At 42.9% G+C, this 14,791-nt stretch overlaps 1 protein-coding gene across 5 annotated transcripts in view; it reads right to left on the reverse strand.

The window, feature by feature from the left end:
• Positions 1-14,791, reverse strand: part of PLCE1 (phospholipase C epsilon 1) — a 341,927-nt gene that overhangs the window by 94,288 nt on the left and 232,848 nt on the right. For all 5 annotated transcript variants that reach the window (XM_064374097.1, XM_064374096.1, XM_064374095.1 and 2 more), the window contains one exon: positions 4,360-4,505. In XM_064374097.1, the coding sequence (XP_064230167.1) occupies positions 4,360-4,505 (146 nt within the window). The remainder of the gene's footprint in view (positions 1-4,359; positions 4,506-14,791) is intronic.

Consider the following 14,791-nt stretch of genomic DNA (forward strand, 5'->3'; position numbering starts at 1 on the left):
TTTTTCTTTTTTTAACACAGCCTTAAGTTTGCAAGATTCATTCATGTTCAAGAGCGTAGGAGAATGAGATAGTGTGTTAACTGTGAAAGTGACTGGAAAAGATCTCTCAATGTAGCAGAATCTAAGGTTGCAGGAGGGAGAGCCAGTTGAAAGGTTTGAAAGGCAGTCAAGTCAGAAAAGTAAAAGGATTTTATAATTTCATCCCACTAAATCCAGCTTGTCCTATACCTGGATTCTTATAAGACAGTGAGAATTCTTTTTTGGGGAATGAAGGGGAGGTACAAGAAATGAAGTAAAGGAATGAATGAGACATGGTTCTCATTGGTCTCTTATTGTGTGAGTAATGGAGTAGTTATGGTTCACTTGGGGACAAGGGCAAACTCCAACAAAGATCAATTCTTTATTGTTGAATTGAGAACTGACACTACTTTTAAAAGTTTTATTTAACTTTATGATTATAAAGGGACTAGATATTCATTGTAGAAAATCTGGAAAATATAAAAAATATAGAAAAACCACTTATAATTCTACCGTACAGATATTAGGTGTATTTCCTTCCAGCCTTTATCGTATTCTTGTCTACATGGGTATATAAATATTGCTGAGGTTATTAGGGATAGACAGTTTTGTCCCCAGATAGGTTCAGGTATTATGTGTTACCTGCTTTCTAACTATATAAAAACTTTTCGGGCGGGTGCAGTGGCTTATGCCTATAATCCCGGCACTTTGGGAGGCTGAGGCAGGGGGGATCACTTGAGGCCAGGAGTTCCAGACCAGCCTGGGCAACACAGAAAGATCCCATCTCTAAAAAATGTTAAAAAAATAGCCATTGTGCTGGTGCACTCCTGTAGTGCTAGCTGCTTGGAAGCTGAAGTGGGAGGATTGCTTGAGCTCAGCGTAAGAGGTTATGGTGAGCTATGTTCCTGCCACTGCACTCCAGCCTGGGCGATAGAGCAAGACCTTATCTCTTAAAAATTTGTTTTTTACCTTATGTCTGTAGTCCTAGCACTTTGGGAGGCTGAGGCGGTGGATCGCTTGAGGTCAGGAGTTCGAGATCAGCCTGGCCAACATGTTGAAACCCCGTCTCTACTAAAAATACAAAAAAAATTATCAGGGCATCATGACAGGTGCCTGTAATCCCAGCTACTCGGGAGGCTGAGGCAGAAGAATTGCTCAAACCTGGGAGGTGGAGGTTGCAGTGAGCTGAGATCACACCACTGCATTCCAGCCTGGGCGACAGAGTAAGACTCTGTTAAAAAAAAAATTGTTTTGGTCGGGCGCGGTGGCTCACGTCTGTAATCCCAGCACTTTGGGAGGCCGAGGTGGGCGGATCATGAGGTCAAGAGATCGAGACCATCCTGGCCAACATGGTGAAACCCCGTCTCTACTAGAAATACAAAAAAATTAGCTGGGCGTCATGGTGCGCATCTGTAGTCCCAGCTACTTGGGAGGCTGAGGCAGGAGAATTGCTTGAACTCAGGAGGCAGAGGTTGCAGTGAGCCAAGGTCGTGCCACTGCACTCCAGCCTGGTGCCTGGTGAGGGAGTGAGACTCTGTCTCAAAAAAAAAAATCGTTTTTACAAACATCATTTTTGATGGCTATATAATATTCCATTATCTGGATGTATTACATTATTTCCTTTAACTATTTTCCTATTGTTGTTCATTTGGGTTATTTTAAATTGGCACCATGACTGAGTAAATATTGATTATAAATCTTTGCACTTCTTACTAGAGGCTTAAAAGAGCTAAGAATTTAGTTAGAGGAAGCAAAATATACAATATCTATTAAAAACCAAAGTCACTTAATAACAAGTATGCTTTCTCTTCCCATTTAATTGCTTAAAAAATAATCCCTATTATGTTGATAATAGTTAATTGCTTTCAAGTCTAAAAGTGCACACATAAGCTCTACCTCCATAATCATTGCATCATAAGAATATCTGGCCACTTATCTCCTGTGTACAGAATAGCTGTGAACAAAAGACCTATTATACCTGGTACTTTTGCCTATCTATCTGTAAAGATCAATTTAGTTTTAAGCCAAATATAGGAGCATGAAACTAGGCAGCAGTGGGTCTAGGGTGTGAGACAAAATGCACTGGGATCAGTGTTGAGGTCTGTCCTGGTTTGAGATTATTCCTCATTTAGAGAGATCACCAAGGTCTGTGGTCTTCTTGGATTTTGGATTTAAACTAAGTTGAATCTTAAAGTCCCATTCACTCTAGGGCTCCACAGGTCATTCTGAAGCCATTCTTGTAATAAGAGAATCTAGAACATGGAATGTGGCAGCCAGCCTCCCATGGTCCACACCTCCTGGTTTTGTGGCTTTGTACATTCTCTACCCACAAAGAATCCATGCTAGTCTTATGTAATCAGTACAATATGGCAGGAGTGACTGTGTGATTCCTGAGGCTAGCTCATAAAAGGTATTGCACCCTCTGCCTCCCTCCCTTGGATCATTCACTTCGGAAGGAGCCAGCCACCGTGCTGTGATGACAGTCATGTCATGGGGTCAGGAAGTGAGGTCCCCAGCCAACAGCCATCACCAGCTTGCCAGTCAGACACAGAATAAGCATCATTATAATAAAATGACCTTATCAAAGTACGATAATTCTTTTCTTAAAAGAAATGTAATACACATTTTCTTTTTCTTTTTCTTTTTTTTTTTTCTGAGATGGTGTTTTTGCTCCTGTCACCCAGGCTGGAGTGCAATGGTGTAATCTTGGCTCACTGCAACCTCCGCCTCCTGGGTTCAAGTGATTTCTCTGCCTCAGCCTCTAGAGATTACAGGTGCCTGCTACCACACCGAGCTAATTTTTGTATTTTTAGTAGAGATGCCATGTTGGCCAGGCTGGTCTTGAACTCCTGACCTTAGGTGATCCACCCGCCTCAGCCTTCCAAAGTGCTGGGATTACAGGTGTGAGCCACTGTGCCCAGCCTACACATTTTCTTTATAGAAAATTGATCACAGAGAGAATAAAAATCATTTGGATAACAGCCTCTGTTCCCTAAGGCTTTGTTGTTGTTGTTGTTTTCACTTTTTCCTTCTTTTGAGTCATGTCTGATGTATTCGTATGACTATTTTAAATGTCAAGGACATGATCATTTGGGTTTACTCTTAGTTAAGAAAGTTGAAAAGGACAGAAAAAAAACTAGAACTCTGAGAGTTTTCATCTCCTCCCCTAACTCAGAATTCCTACATAGGGAGCCAGATAATCAAAGAAAAACCTCAGTTAACATTATGCAGTAAAATTCATTTGTAGTGAGAACACTCATGGGGATGGTGAATCTCATGAAACCATAACAATAACAATAGTTTCTCTTTATGGGGCTTTACTATATGCCAGGCATGCGTGTCAAATACTTTATATTATTTCACTGAATTCCAACTAAAGATGTAGGTACTTTTTAGTATTACCCTCATTTTGCAGACGAAGAAACTGAGGCTCCATGAAGTCAAGTAGCTTGCCTGGATCACATAGCTATTCCTTGACGGAACCAGGATTTGATTTCCCGATATTCTGACTTAAGAACTCATTCTCTTCTTCCTCACATACCATGCTGCCTCCCACAGGAGTGAGAACAGTTACTTTACACCAGGTAACTGAGGTTGAAAGGGGATAAAGCAGGCGACTTGGTGAACAGATGGTGATTTTGTTATTAGCTTGATGGAAAAGGCCTAAGAGTAGGATATCGTAGTGGTTGAGATCATGGGCTCCAAAATCAAGGTTGCCTGCATTCCCAGCCATGCCAGGTGACCTTGGGTGAATAACTTAATTTCTCTTCATCTTAGCTTCCTCTTTTGTATAATGTGGGAATAATAACAGTATCTACCTGATAAACCTGTTTTGAGAATTTAAAGATACAATGTAGGGAATGTACACAGCCCATGTTTGATATATAGCATTTGATAATAATGAGAGCTAACATTATTGGAGGTCTATTGTCAATGTTAGCCACTGTTATCACTAAGGGCAGTTGAGCATACAGCCCTGGAACACTTCATAAGGCAGACCTGAAAAGAGACAGGTAACAGTTGGGTTTACAGGACAGGAAGGGGAATAGTCAGCGGTGGGGTTGATGGGGTTATGCAACCAAGGAATTTCACTTGGCTTGGCCAAGAGCACAGGATCACAGCAGACCCAGTGAAGGAGGATTGTGGCTGGCCACAGGGGCTGAATTCCGCAGCATCTTTGAGTGACAGGGCCTTTCGTGCTGAAAGATCAGACATTTCCCAGGATAATCATTTCCAATTATCTAGCTTGGGTAAAGGTGACTCCCTGGACAATTAACTCAGTGCTATTCAGGTGGTGAGAGGAAACCATGCCAAGATAATCGCATTCCCCACTGATTATACCTGAGGCCAGCCAAGAACTCCATGACAGCGTTGTAGTTGCCCATGTTCCAGCAGCATTTGGCCACATGCACCAAATACGAAAAGACTTCCCGCTTCTCCTCCATGGAGCCTGCCGTGAGGATCAGCCACGTCACCCAGGAGCTCACCTGGAAAACACACAGAGACATTCACGGGAATTATGTCCTAGAAGCTTGGAAATTTTTTTTTTCAAAAGCATTCTTTGTTTTTCTAAAAATATCAATTTGTTATTAGGAAAAGAAAGACCTATAGGTCCTTAATCTCTTAATCTCTTGTAACTCTTTAGCTTCTTTAAAACAAGAAGGCTGAAAAGAGCAATTCATAAAATCCTTCTGATCGAAAAAATTTCTTGGGACTATATGAAAATAAAGTCTAAAAATAATTTTGATTGAAAGATAGCTCACTGATGAACATTAAAACGAAATGTACTTAACCCATTAAAGACATTTACTATTAAAATACATAATATCAAATGAAAAATAAAAACACACAAACTTTTACAAATGCCTTATCTATTGTGCTCCTCAAATGACAAAATAATATGAATGAATATTTATAGAGCACTTATTATGTGCTCTATACCTATATTCTAAGCACTTTACCTATATTACCTCCTTTATCTCTCACAATAGTCCTAAGAGTCAGGGAATGTTATTGTCCTCAGGGACGTGTGTAAGGTCTTCAGCCAATAGGTGGCAAAGCCTGTCTGCTCCAGACGTTGCACTATCAACCACTCACAAAATGCCTGATGTGTTTACACAAACTCTAATGTTCTCCAGTTCTGGGCTTAAAGTTATTCTAATGTGATTTGTTTCTCCTGCTACACAGACTGGAGGATAATATTTAAAAATAATTCACACCTACACCCTCCCCTTATGATATGCCACCTCGAAATCATCTGCTTCTGCTCTAAGATTATTTTGCTGCCACCTTTACTTTGGTGCTTGGATACTGGTGTCCACCCAAGTTACTTTCTCCATCCTGACTAGCATCTGGGTTGATAAGCTTGGTTGTCAACAGACCGAAGTCTTGGTGTTGACCTCACATGGCCCTACTAGCTACGCTTGGTTCAGCGTCAGTGCTGAAGCCTGGGCAGCCACACGTTTCTCTGGCCTAAAACAGAGGCCTGAACAGAGAGTTCATGGTGACCCACGACAACTGCAGGAAATAAAGAGTTCAAGGTCAATGGCATACTGCCTGTGAGTGGATAAAATGATAAGAATTTGACTTATCATTGACTTTTTAAGGTCACAATTCTTGTTGAAGTCAAAACTAGGACTCCCAGTCCAGTGCTCTTTCATCTCACGAAAGGTGACAGTTTCTTTTTTTTCTTTTTTGAGACCAAGTCTTGCTCTGTTGCCCAGCTGGAGTGCAGTGGCGTGATTGCGTCTCACTGCAATCTCCACCTCCCGGGGTCAAGCAATTCTCCTGCCTCAGCCTCCCAAGTAACTAGGATTACAGGTGCCTGCCACCACACTTGGCTAATTTTTGTATTTTTAGTAGAGACATGGTTTCACCATATTGGTCAGGCTGGTCTTGAACTCCTGACCTCAAGTGTTCCACCTGCCTCAGCCTCCCAAAGTGCTGGGATTACAGGCATGAGTCATCGTGCCAGGCTGAAAGGTGACAGTTTCTTCAGACTTGGCTCTAGGTAGGTCCTCCTAAGCACTCAGCTTGGAGCTGCATATGTGAAGGCAGAGCAGGAAGAAAAGGAGAAAATACTGAAAAGAGTCCAAAATATGATAAAGATATGAAAAAACAAAATGAAAGGAATGGTTGCTCTCACCTCTTTCCTATCCCTACACAGAAACAAACAGGAAAATCAGAACAACAGGGAGTGTTAGTGATAAAACAGTTCTATTCTCTGGTATGAGCCAGAGGCACTGGAGTAGTTAATAATCTTCCTCTTCCCTTCTGAAACAGACTGAAGTAAAACGTGCTGGGCTACCTGCCACCCCCAAGCCCAGTCCTAAGCCTAGTGGGCTCCCAGCACCTACCTTTGCCCTCCATCTGTTCTGAACTTCATTGGGCCCTCAGGTGGCATCAGGAGAACAGATCTGGAATCAGACCCTTGGGACAAACCCTGGTCCACAGCATCCCAGGAATTGTCTGGGATTCCTAGTGCTGACCCCTCTCCTGTAGCTCTGAGCAACCGACATGTCCTCTCACTTGGTTCCTTGGTTAAAAGTCACCTTTGTGAAGCCCTGGCTTACTAGAACAAGAAATTATTTTGCTAATAGAGACTGAGTCATTGGTGCATCTAACTCTTCCTGTAGTCTGACTGGCTTTAGATGAGCCCTATCCTACAAGGGGATACCAGCAGCAAACGCTTAGCCTCATAACCCTACTGAGTCTTTGAGTTGGAAATTCAAATCCTTCTCACAAATAAAGATGAGATCCTGAAAAGTTAAAAAACAGTTTCTCAAAGTCACCCAACTCATTAGCTGTTGAGGCCTCTGGCTATATTCTTTCCATGGGTTTAGCTCCTTTCTGGTTGAAATTGGTGGCAAATCAGGCTCTCTGGAAAGTCGTCATTCTTTCAGACTGTTCTGATACCATGCGTTAACTTTCTAGTCCAGTGGCTGGAAAGGGTTAACTCAACTCCCCCTGGAGAGGTCTGCTTCACAGGGCAGGTGGAGACCACCATTTGGTTTGTGTCACAATCCTGATCACTCATCCAGGTTTATTTCCTATCAGTCAAGTCATTTTCCATATACTTTCCCACAACACTAGGAAAAAAATAGCGATACCATATTTCACATGGAAACCTAATTTAAACCAACTGTTCCATTGCTGAGTGTGAGTCCCCAGGGCCCCTGTTGTTGAGATTACGTAAGCACTGTTATCATAAACACACACACACACACACACACACACACACACACACACACACATACACACACATATCAACATCTGCTTATAAACCTCAGGGCCAATTCTTATTATGGTCTGATGTATTCATAATTTTCTAAGCATTAAGTGGCGAGAGGGTCACTGCTAATTATGAAATAATAAATGACACAAAAAGGAAGATTCAGTGACAAAAGTCAAAATGTTGATCAAAGCATATAAAAGGTGGTCACATTTGCTAAGTGGAAAATGGGATGTGTTGCCAATCCAGAAGGAATTTCAGGGCACCGCAATCACACAGAAAAACAAGAAAATCAAATAGACATAAGGTACTATGGTTTAGGCATAGGGAGTGCTACTAGAGCAGAAAGGTGTTAACAGTAGCAGACTGTTTTGCTTATTTCAATAGTAAACACAGAATAAGGAGAGAATCTGGCCCCCAGCCCAATTCTTTAAGCACCTCTCCCAGGAGGTCTGGGCTTAACCTGACATCCTAACTCCCTGGACCATGCCCACAACTCCTCCACAATTGCCCCTCTCCAGATATCTTTCTTCCTTCCTTTGCTTTTCTCAGTACTCTTAGGTCTAGCCAAACAGAACCGTTTGCTCCCTCTTTTCACATCGAATACCTTATTGGTGTCACACACACTCAGTTTGGAAGGAATGTTCTTGCATCATTCAAAATGACCTTGCCCTGGTCCACCATGTCTCTTGTGTCCTCTGTAAAGCCAAATCTTTACCTTGGCCCACCAGGTCCCTGTCCATTCTCCAACCTCACCTTACCTGTCCCCTTCTTTTAGGGAGGTAAACTAGGCTTTTTAACATCTCAGGAATCTTGAACAGGTTGTTCCTTCTGCAGGAAGCCTTCCCTATCACCTCAGATTCAAATTTTTATTATTTTTTTGAAGAGATGGGGGTATCACTATGTTGCCCAGGCTGATCTTGAACTCCTGACCTCAAGTGATCCTTCCACTTCTGCTTCCATAGTACTGGGATTACAGACGAGCCAACACACCTGGCCTGGTATTTTATTCATCTAACCCTATGCATCCTTTAGGCAGCACTGCCTGAGTCCACGCCATCAGGATCCTACCCTGGGCCCCAGGCTTCAGAAGGCTCCACACTGGCCCTCGTCCAGCTGTGCCCTCTCCATCAAGTAAAAAGTCTGTGGGGTGGAGGGGACATGCCTGTCCACAGGTTGTGTACTCACTTCTAGATCATTTACCCCTTGTAAACCCAGTCCTCCCAAATTCCTTGTCCAGATAGCACCAAGCCCACTGCTGGTCTACAAGGGCTGTTTATCTGGATCGGTCCCCCAGAGGGTAAATTGTAACCCCGAGGCCTAAAGCCAGGCCAGAGGGCAATGGGGGGTGGGTGTGGTGTGTGGATGGGGTTTGAACTTGAGGCCTGAGGTATCCACATGCTGGCACAGAAGCCAGGATGGGAAGAGAAGGCAGAAGGCCAACATGCTGGGGCCCCCCTTCTACTTGCACCTTGACCCCCTTTCCTTTAGGGGTAAAGGGTGAGGCTGCCTCCAGGAGTCTGATAAAAACATCATTTTCTTGAGCAGAACTTTCTTGACTTCCCACCTGGAGTGTGTCGACACACTGTGTGCTCTGTGGTGCCCCCACATCACCCCGACCCTAGTGCACATTTAGTGCTGTGATCCTCATGAAGGCAGATGCTGGATCTGCTATGCTCACAGTAAGTAGCAGTGTCGGTGACCTGTCAGGATCTCAGTAAGTTTAAACAAGAGTCAGTGAAGGAGTGAACACGTGAATGAATGAATGAAGCTCACCTCCTCTAGGGAGGTTTTTCTGATGGTTTACCTAGCACCTTCCATTTCATTTCTTCCTATTTCTCTTCGACTTAATGTAGGACCTTGAGTCCAAAGTTTCACTTGGATTCTCACCACTGCATGGGTTTGCCTCTGGTTTATTTTTATTATATTTGTGTGCCTGACTCTTTCACATGGGTCTGTTCTGTCTCCCCCAGCAGACCCTAAGACCTCCAGGACAGTGACCATCTTTCCCACATTTCCAGCATGGAGTTGCTCAGTGTCTCTGGCAGACAGGCAGGCCATCCAGAGTCCCAGGAGGCCGTGGGCAGGGAGGATTCTCAGTGTCCAAACTCTCAGGGATTATATTTGGGAAAAGGCCTGAACACTTCCCAGTGCTATTCCCAGGTCCAGAAAAAGGAGACAAATGACTCTCTGCCAAAAAGTTTCTTGAATATGCCAAGTGGAAGTTTTCATAGAGCTGATCCTTTGTAATGGGTATCTGGTCACTCTAACCGCAAAGGTTGAACTCAAATGGTAAAGTCTCCAAAATACAATGAAAGTCTAGACAAAGCTACTTTCAAGTAGTTTACGTGTAGTGCACATCCATACCTGTTCTCCATGGAGGTTTATTAAAACATCTTGAACTACCGCATGTGGGCATATACACACAAACAACATGCATATATGTGTGTACACAGGCACAAATGCACACACACACACAGATGCACACACATCCCTGCATAGGCAGTGCCCCTCAAATGTGGAGCACTGACATCAAAAGCACTTGGGGGGCAGTGGTTGGGTGTTTGTTCAAATGTAGATTCCACGGCCTCACTCAGACTGAGAAATCACTCTCTTAAGGCCAGAGATTAATAATTTGCATTTTTAGATAAACTCCCTGGCGATTCTTATATGCACTGGAGTTTGAGAACTCACCCAGGGTCTCAGTGACCTTTTTCTGCACCCCAGGGCCTTGAGTCAGAGTTCAAGCATCATTTCTGTAGTACCAGTGCACAATTGTAAATCACCTCTCCGGCCTCACTGGTTAACTGTACCTGAGGCTGAGACTGTAACCCATTTGGAACAAGGGGACGCTGGAGGGAGGCAGCACAGCGTAGTGGTGGAGACCGGCACTGGAGTTGGGTGGACCTGCGTGCACTTCCAGCCCCACTGTTTCCTGTGCCTGCCCTGGAGGCAAGCTGTCTAACTGCTCTGAGCCTTGATTCCTTTTCCAGTAAAATGGGCATGCTGTTTATCTCCTAAAATTGCTGTGAGGATGAAGATAGAGAGGATATATAAAGATCTCAGCATGATGCTTACTTAGCGTGCAGTTAAGAGCTTGATAAATGTTCACTACTGTGACTGCTCTGCTGATACTAGTACTGTTGTAGAGATGCTGAATTCCAGGTACCAGAGCACAGAAATCCTGAAGAGTGGAATCTCTAAATCTCACTTCCTAACTAACAGGCTGGACCAGGAAGAATCTGTGACTGCCCTGAGAAGACTGCCCCAAGCACAATCCTCTCCTAAGAGGATAGCTCAAATGTTGCCTCTTCTCTCAAGGCTTCCCTGGCTTCTTGCTAGGAATAAAAGAGCATGTTTCTATTATTATAGCCCAATCATTCATATATACATAATATGTGTATATCTGTGTGTATACATATATATGTATATGTATGTGTGTGTGGTGTGTGTGTATAAAACGTTGTCCTAGACCAATTTCTTCCAATCGTAAACTCCTTAAAGGTGCAGGTCATGGTTCATTCATGCCAGGATCTCAGTCCTGAGGATACAACGCCAGCATGTTTCCCACACCCAGGCATCCTCCTTGACATGAAGTGGGTGCAGAAGAGTCTCTTGAACTCCTTGTTCTGCCTGGCGTGGTTCCACTGATGACTCTTTGCTTAGGAGAGACACAGAGGGGAAAAGGCAAGTATCCAAACGTAGCTTTTTCAGAGCCTCAAACACAGCTCAGATTACACTCTCCCTTTCCCCTAAGCTACATCACAATTGTCTTCAGAACAAATTCTAAATCTCTTTTTGGCTTTCAAGGATGGCACCATTTGCTCTAAATTTCCATCTCCAGTATTAATTTTTTACTGTTACCCGCCACTTATGCAGATAACAATCCAGTCATACTATGTGCATCATTTTCTATTCTTTGCCTATTCCTAGGCTTTATACTATTTTTCCATCTGATTCCTTGTGTAGGGGGTTTTGTTTTGGCCTGTCTAACATCTTAAGCTATACGGGTTACACGGGGCTGACCATACTCCTTTCTGCAAGCCTGACCTCAGTGATTTGTTCAAAGATTGGCATATGACCTAAACCAGCCAACTAAAGCCCTTCTTGAGTCTTTTACTAAAGCTATCAGGAAAAGAGACAACCTTTCTGTTGGAATAATAAACTGTAAAGATAAGAGCCTGGAGCTGTTGACAGCTGTCTTTGCTACAATATCAGGAAAACCTGCCTGAGAAGGAAGCCAACACCAAGGAAAGATGAAGATAGATTTTAAAAACATTGGTTGGATTCCTAGATGCAGCCATACCTGAAGCCCTCTGTTAACTCCGTATACGTACACCAATTTCCTGTTTCATTTGAGCAGCTTTGAGTTGAGTTGCTGTTAACTTGTAACTGAGAAAAGAACCTTGACAAATATGTCTTGACTTGAGGTGATCCTCCCTCTTCTAATAAATACTTAGTGAGTATCCACTATATAGTACACACCATGGTGGGCACTAGTAAACAAGACAGACATGGTATCTGCCCTTCAGCAGCTTGGCATCTCATGGGGGAAAATAACGTAAGCAAGTAACTAAGGAGCAGTATTGTTGATATAGTAATTGGATAAGTACAAGACCAACTTTACCATTTATATGCTGTCATCTTTAGAAGTCCGGTTTTTCTACCACTTCTTGGTCCCAGTTGGCCTCCCAAAGCACTTTATTTATATCTCTATAGTAATGCCTATTTTTTCCATAAACAGTTACTGCATGCCTGTGAATTTGCCTGGAACTATGCTAGGCACGAGGGTGGGAACAGTTAAAGCAAGTATAAGAAAAGTAAGAAGCATATTCTGTCTTGCAATTACACCAGTGTATATATGTCCATTTTCTCTAAATTGTCACCTCCTTGAGGGTAGAGAACGTTATTCTGGGCATCTTTCTATTGTTTGCAGAACGTCTTGCCCGCAGTTTGTAAGAGAGAGTTGATTATTCTTAAATTCTTCAACTATAAATCCATTAAATACTGTACTCAGAAATTAGGTTCCAAATTCAGTAGAGTTATTTACTGTTTTAAAATCAACTAGGGAAAATATTTTCACTGAGATTTGCAAATGCTATTTCTAGGTAAATGGAATTTGGAGAAATGCCAACAGCTATGCAGAACGTGTTATTCTCTTCTCTCTCACCATACTGAATTGAATTGAATGGCTAATTCTTTGTGAAGCCAATTATTAAATGCTGTTTCCAAGTAAGCCTCATCTCATGCATATTCTCCCCTTTGTAATAGTATTAATTGATACCACTAGAATAGGGTCCTGGTTATTTCATTGCATTTTAATGTGATGGGATTAAAATCCATCGCTAACAGTTTACATAAAATGTCTTGATATAAGTGAGCTGTTAGCTCCGAACTATCCTGTTCCGATTGTAGGACCATTTATAAATCAATTTATTTTCCTCTTTGCATAATTTTAATAATCACAATTACCATAACAACAGTCTCTATGTATTTGGTATGCTTGTGAGAGGGACACTGCTTATCCTATCCTTTCAGCTCTACAAGGCCGGTACTAATACTGTTCCCATTTTACAGATGAGGAAGGTGAGATTCAGAGTGGGTAAACTAGCTCACCCAAAGCTTAAATACCTGGAAAGTAGGAATGGGCCAAATCAAAATCCTGTTCTTTTAAATCACCACGCTCTACTACCTTCCATTTTCTCTTTTATGAAGATTACACTCAACAGTAAATGAGACTGTTTGCTAATTTACTGTTGAGTAATTGATACTCCTAGAATAGAGTCCTGGTTATTTCATCCCATTTTAATATGATGAGATTAAAATCCACCACTAAACAGTAAATTCGACTGTTTGCTAATTTACCGTTAGTCGAATCTTCATAAAAGAGAAAATAGAAGGCAGTAGAGCATGGTAATTTAAAAGCACAGGCCTTTAAATTTTTAAAACTTTGCTCCTCAGAGAGCCACCCTGATTTACTGGGCAAAGAAACGCTTCAGCACTGTGCGGGGCTTAGCTCCAAAATCAGAATGATGCAGCAGAGTTGCATTCCCTTTAGAAACAGAATTTAGCATTCTGAGAAGTCACAGAGAATGTGGCATTGGTGCTTGCCAGTTGCTTACAAATGCTCCTATTCTGTCACAATTCTAAAATTTTAAGTTTCCTATGACATGCAGAATAGGACAGGGTCCTGCTGATTTAGAGAAGAGTGTGTGGGGAAGGCCTGTGCGAGATTCCATCACTGAAGCACCCAGACAGCTACGTATCTCAGGCAGAGGCCAAAAAGTCGGGTATACCCCTTAGTAAACCTCACCCCAAGCTGCTGCTACTGCTGGAGTGCCTACTCCCTGCAGCCCCTTCACTCCAGCTAAGTTGGGGAACTTCATCAAATATATACTTGCTCATTCCTGAGTGTCTACCCTCTAGAGCTCACACTCCAAAGCGCACTGGTGCACATGGTGAGCAAGACGAACACAGTCCTTACCCTCCCAGGAGGTGGTGGCATCTGCACTGCCCAGCATGACCTGTCCCTCCTCAGCTGTGATCTGCCTCCTATGGGGGGACTCCTTTACCTCTCCTCACTGAGGAGATCTCAACTGGGCAGTGCTGACTCTATCATAGGCTGGGTTTGCCCTTTTCTGACATCAGTGAAATAATAGTGACACCAAATGCTTTTACAGAGTCTATTTAACATGTATTAATTCATTTAATCCTACAACAACCTGACGAGGTATATGTCCTTATCATCTGCGTTTTAAAAATGAAATTGAAGCAGTCATGTGCCTAAGATCATAAAGCTAATTAAAGTGGTGAAGGTGGGAATCCAACCTTCACCAGCCCCAGAGCCCAGATCCCATGTACTCTGCTGTACATTTGTTTTTGAATGCTCTGTTTCTTGTAGCTCTGTCTGGGCCTATTTTATTTCATTTTTATTTTATTTTATTTGAGTTAGGGTCTTACTGTCACCCAGGCTGGAGTGCAGTGGCATGTACATAGCTCATTGAAGCCTTGAATTCCTGGGTTCACGTGGTCCTTCCACCTCGGCCTCTCCAGTAGTTGGGACTTCAGGCGTGTGCTACCATGCCTGGCTCGGTCTGGGCCCTTCTTGAATCTCTTCCTATGCTACATTCTCTCCATACATGTTTCCCTTGCTTTACCCATCCTCTCTCTGCTATTGGCTCCAAATGTTTACCTCTTATCTTTTGTATCCAAGAATGAACTGGAAATTTTTACCTGGAGTACCCAAAGCCCATCCTGTTCCCAGTCCTTAACTCCTTCACCTTCCATTCCTACATCCAATTAGCTTCTAAGTAGCCCAGATGTCATCTCCTTCAGGAAGCCATCTCTGAACCCTCAGATAGTTAATGAGTCCTCTATGCTAATAACCTTCTTGCTGTGCTTATACTGCACAATGAAGATCAAGCAGGCAGCTCTGCGGCTGTGAGCTGTAGGGTAAATGATCATGCCTTACTTCCTGTACTGCAGTCCCCAGATGCCCCGGGCAGGTAAGGCGTTTGGACAGTCTTCTGGGAAGGGAAGCAC

The sequence above is a fragment of the Aotus nancymaae genome, unplaced genomic scaffold (genome assembly GCF_030222135.1).
Source record: "Aotus nancymaae isolate 86718 unplaced genomic scaffold, 86718_ANA_hifiasm-v0.15.2.pri h1tg000010l, whole genome shotgun sequence".
Taxonomy (NCBI): domain Eukaryota; kingdom Metazoa; phylum Chordata; class Mammalia; order Primates; family Aotidae; genus Aotus; species Aotus nancymaae.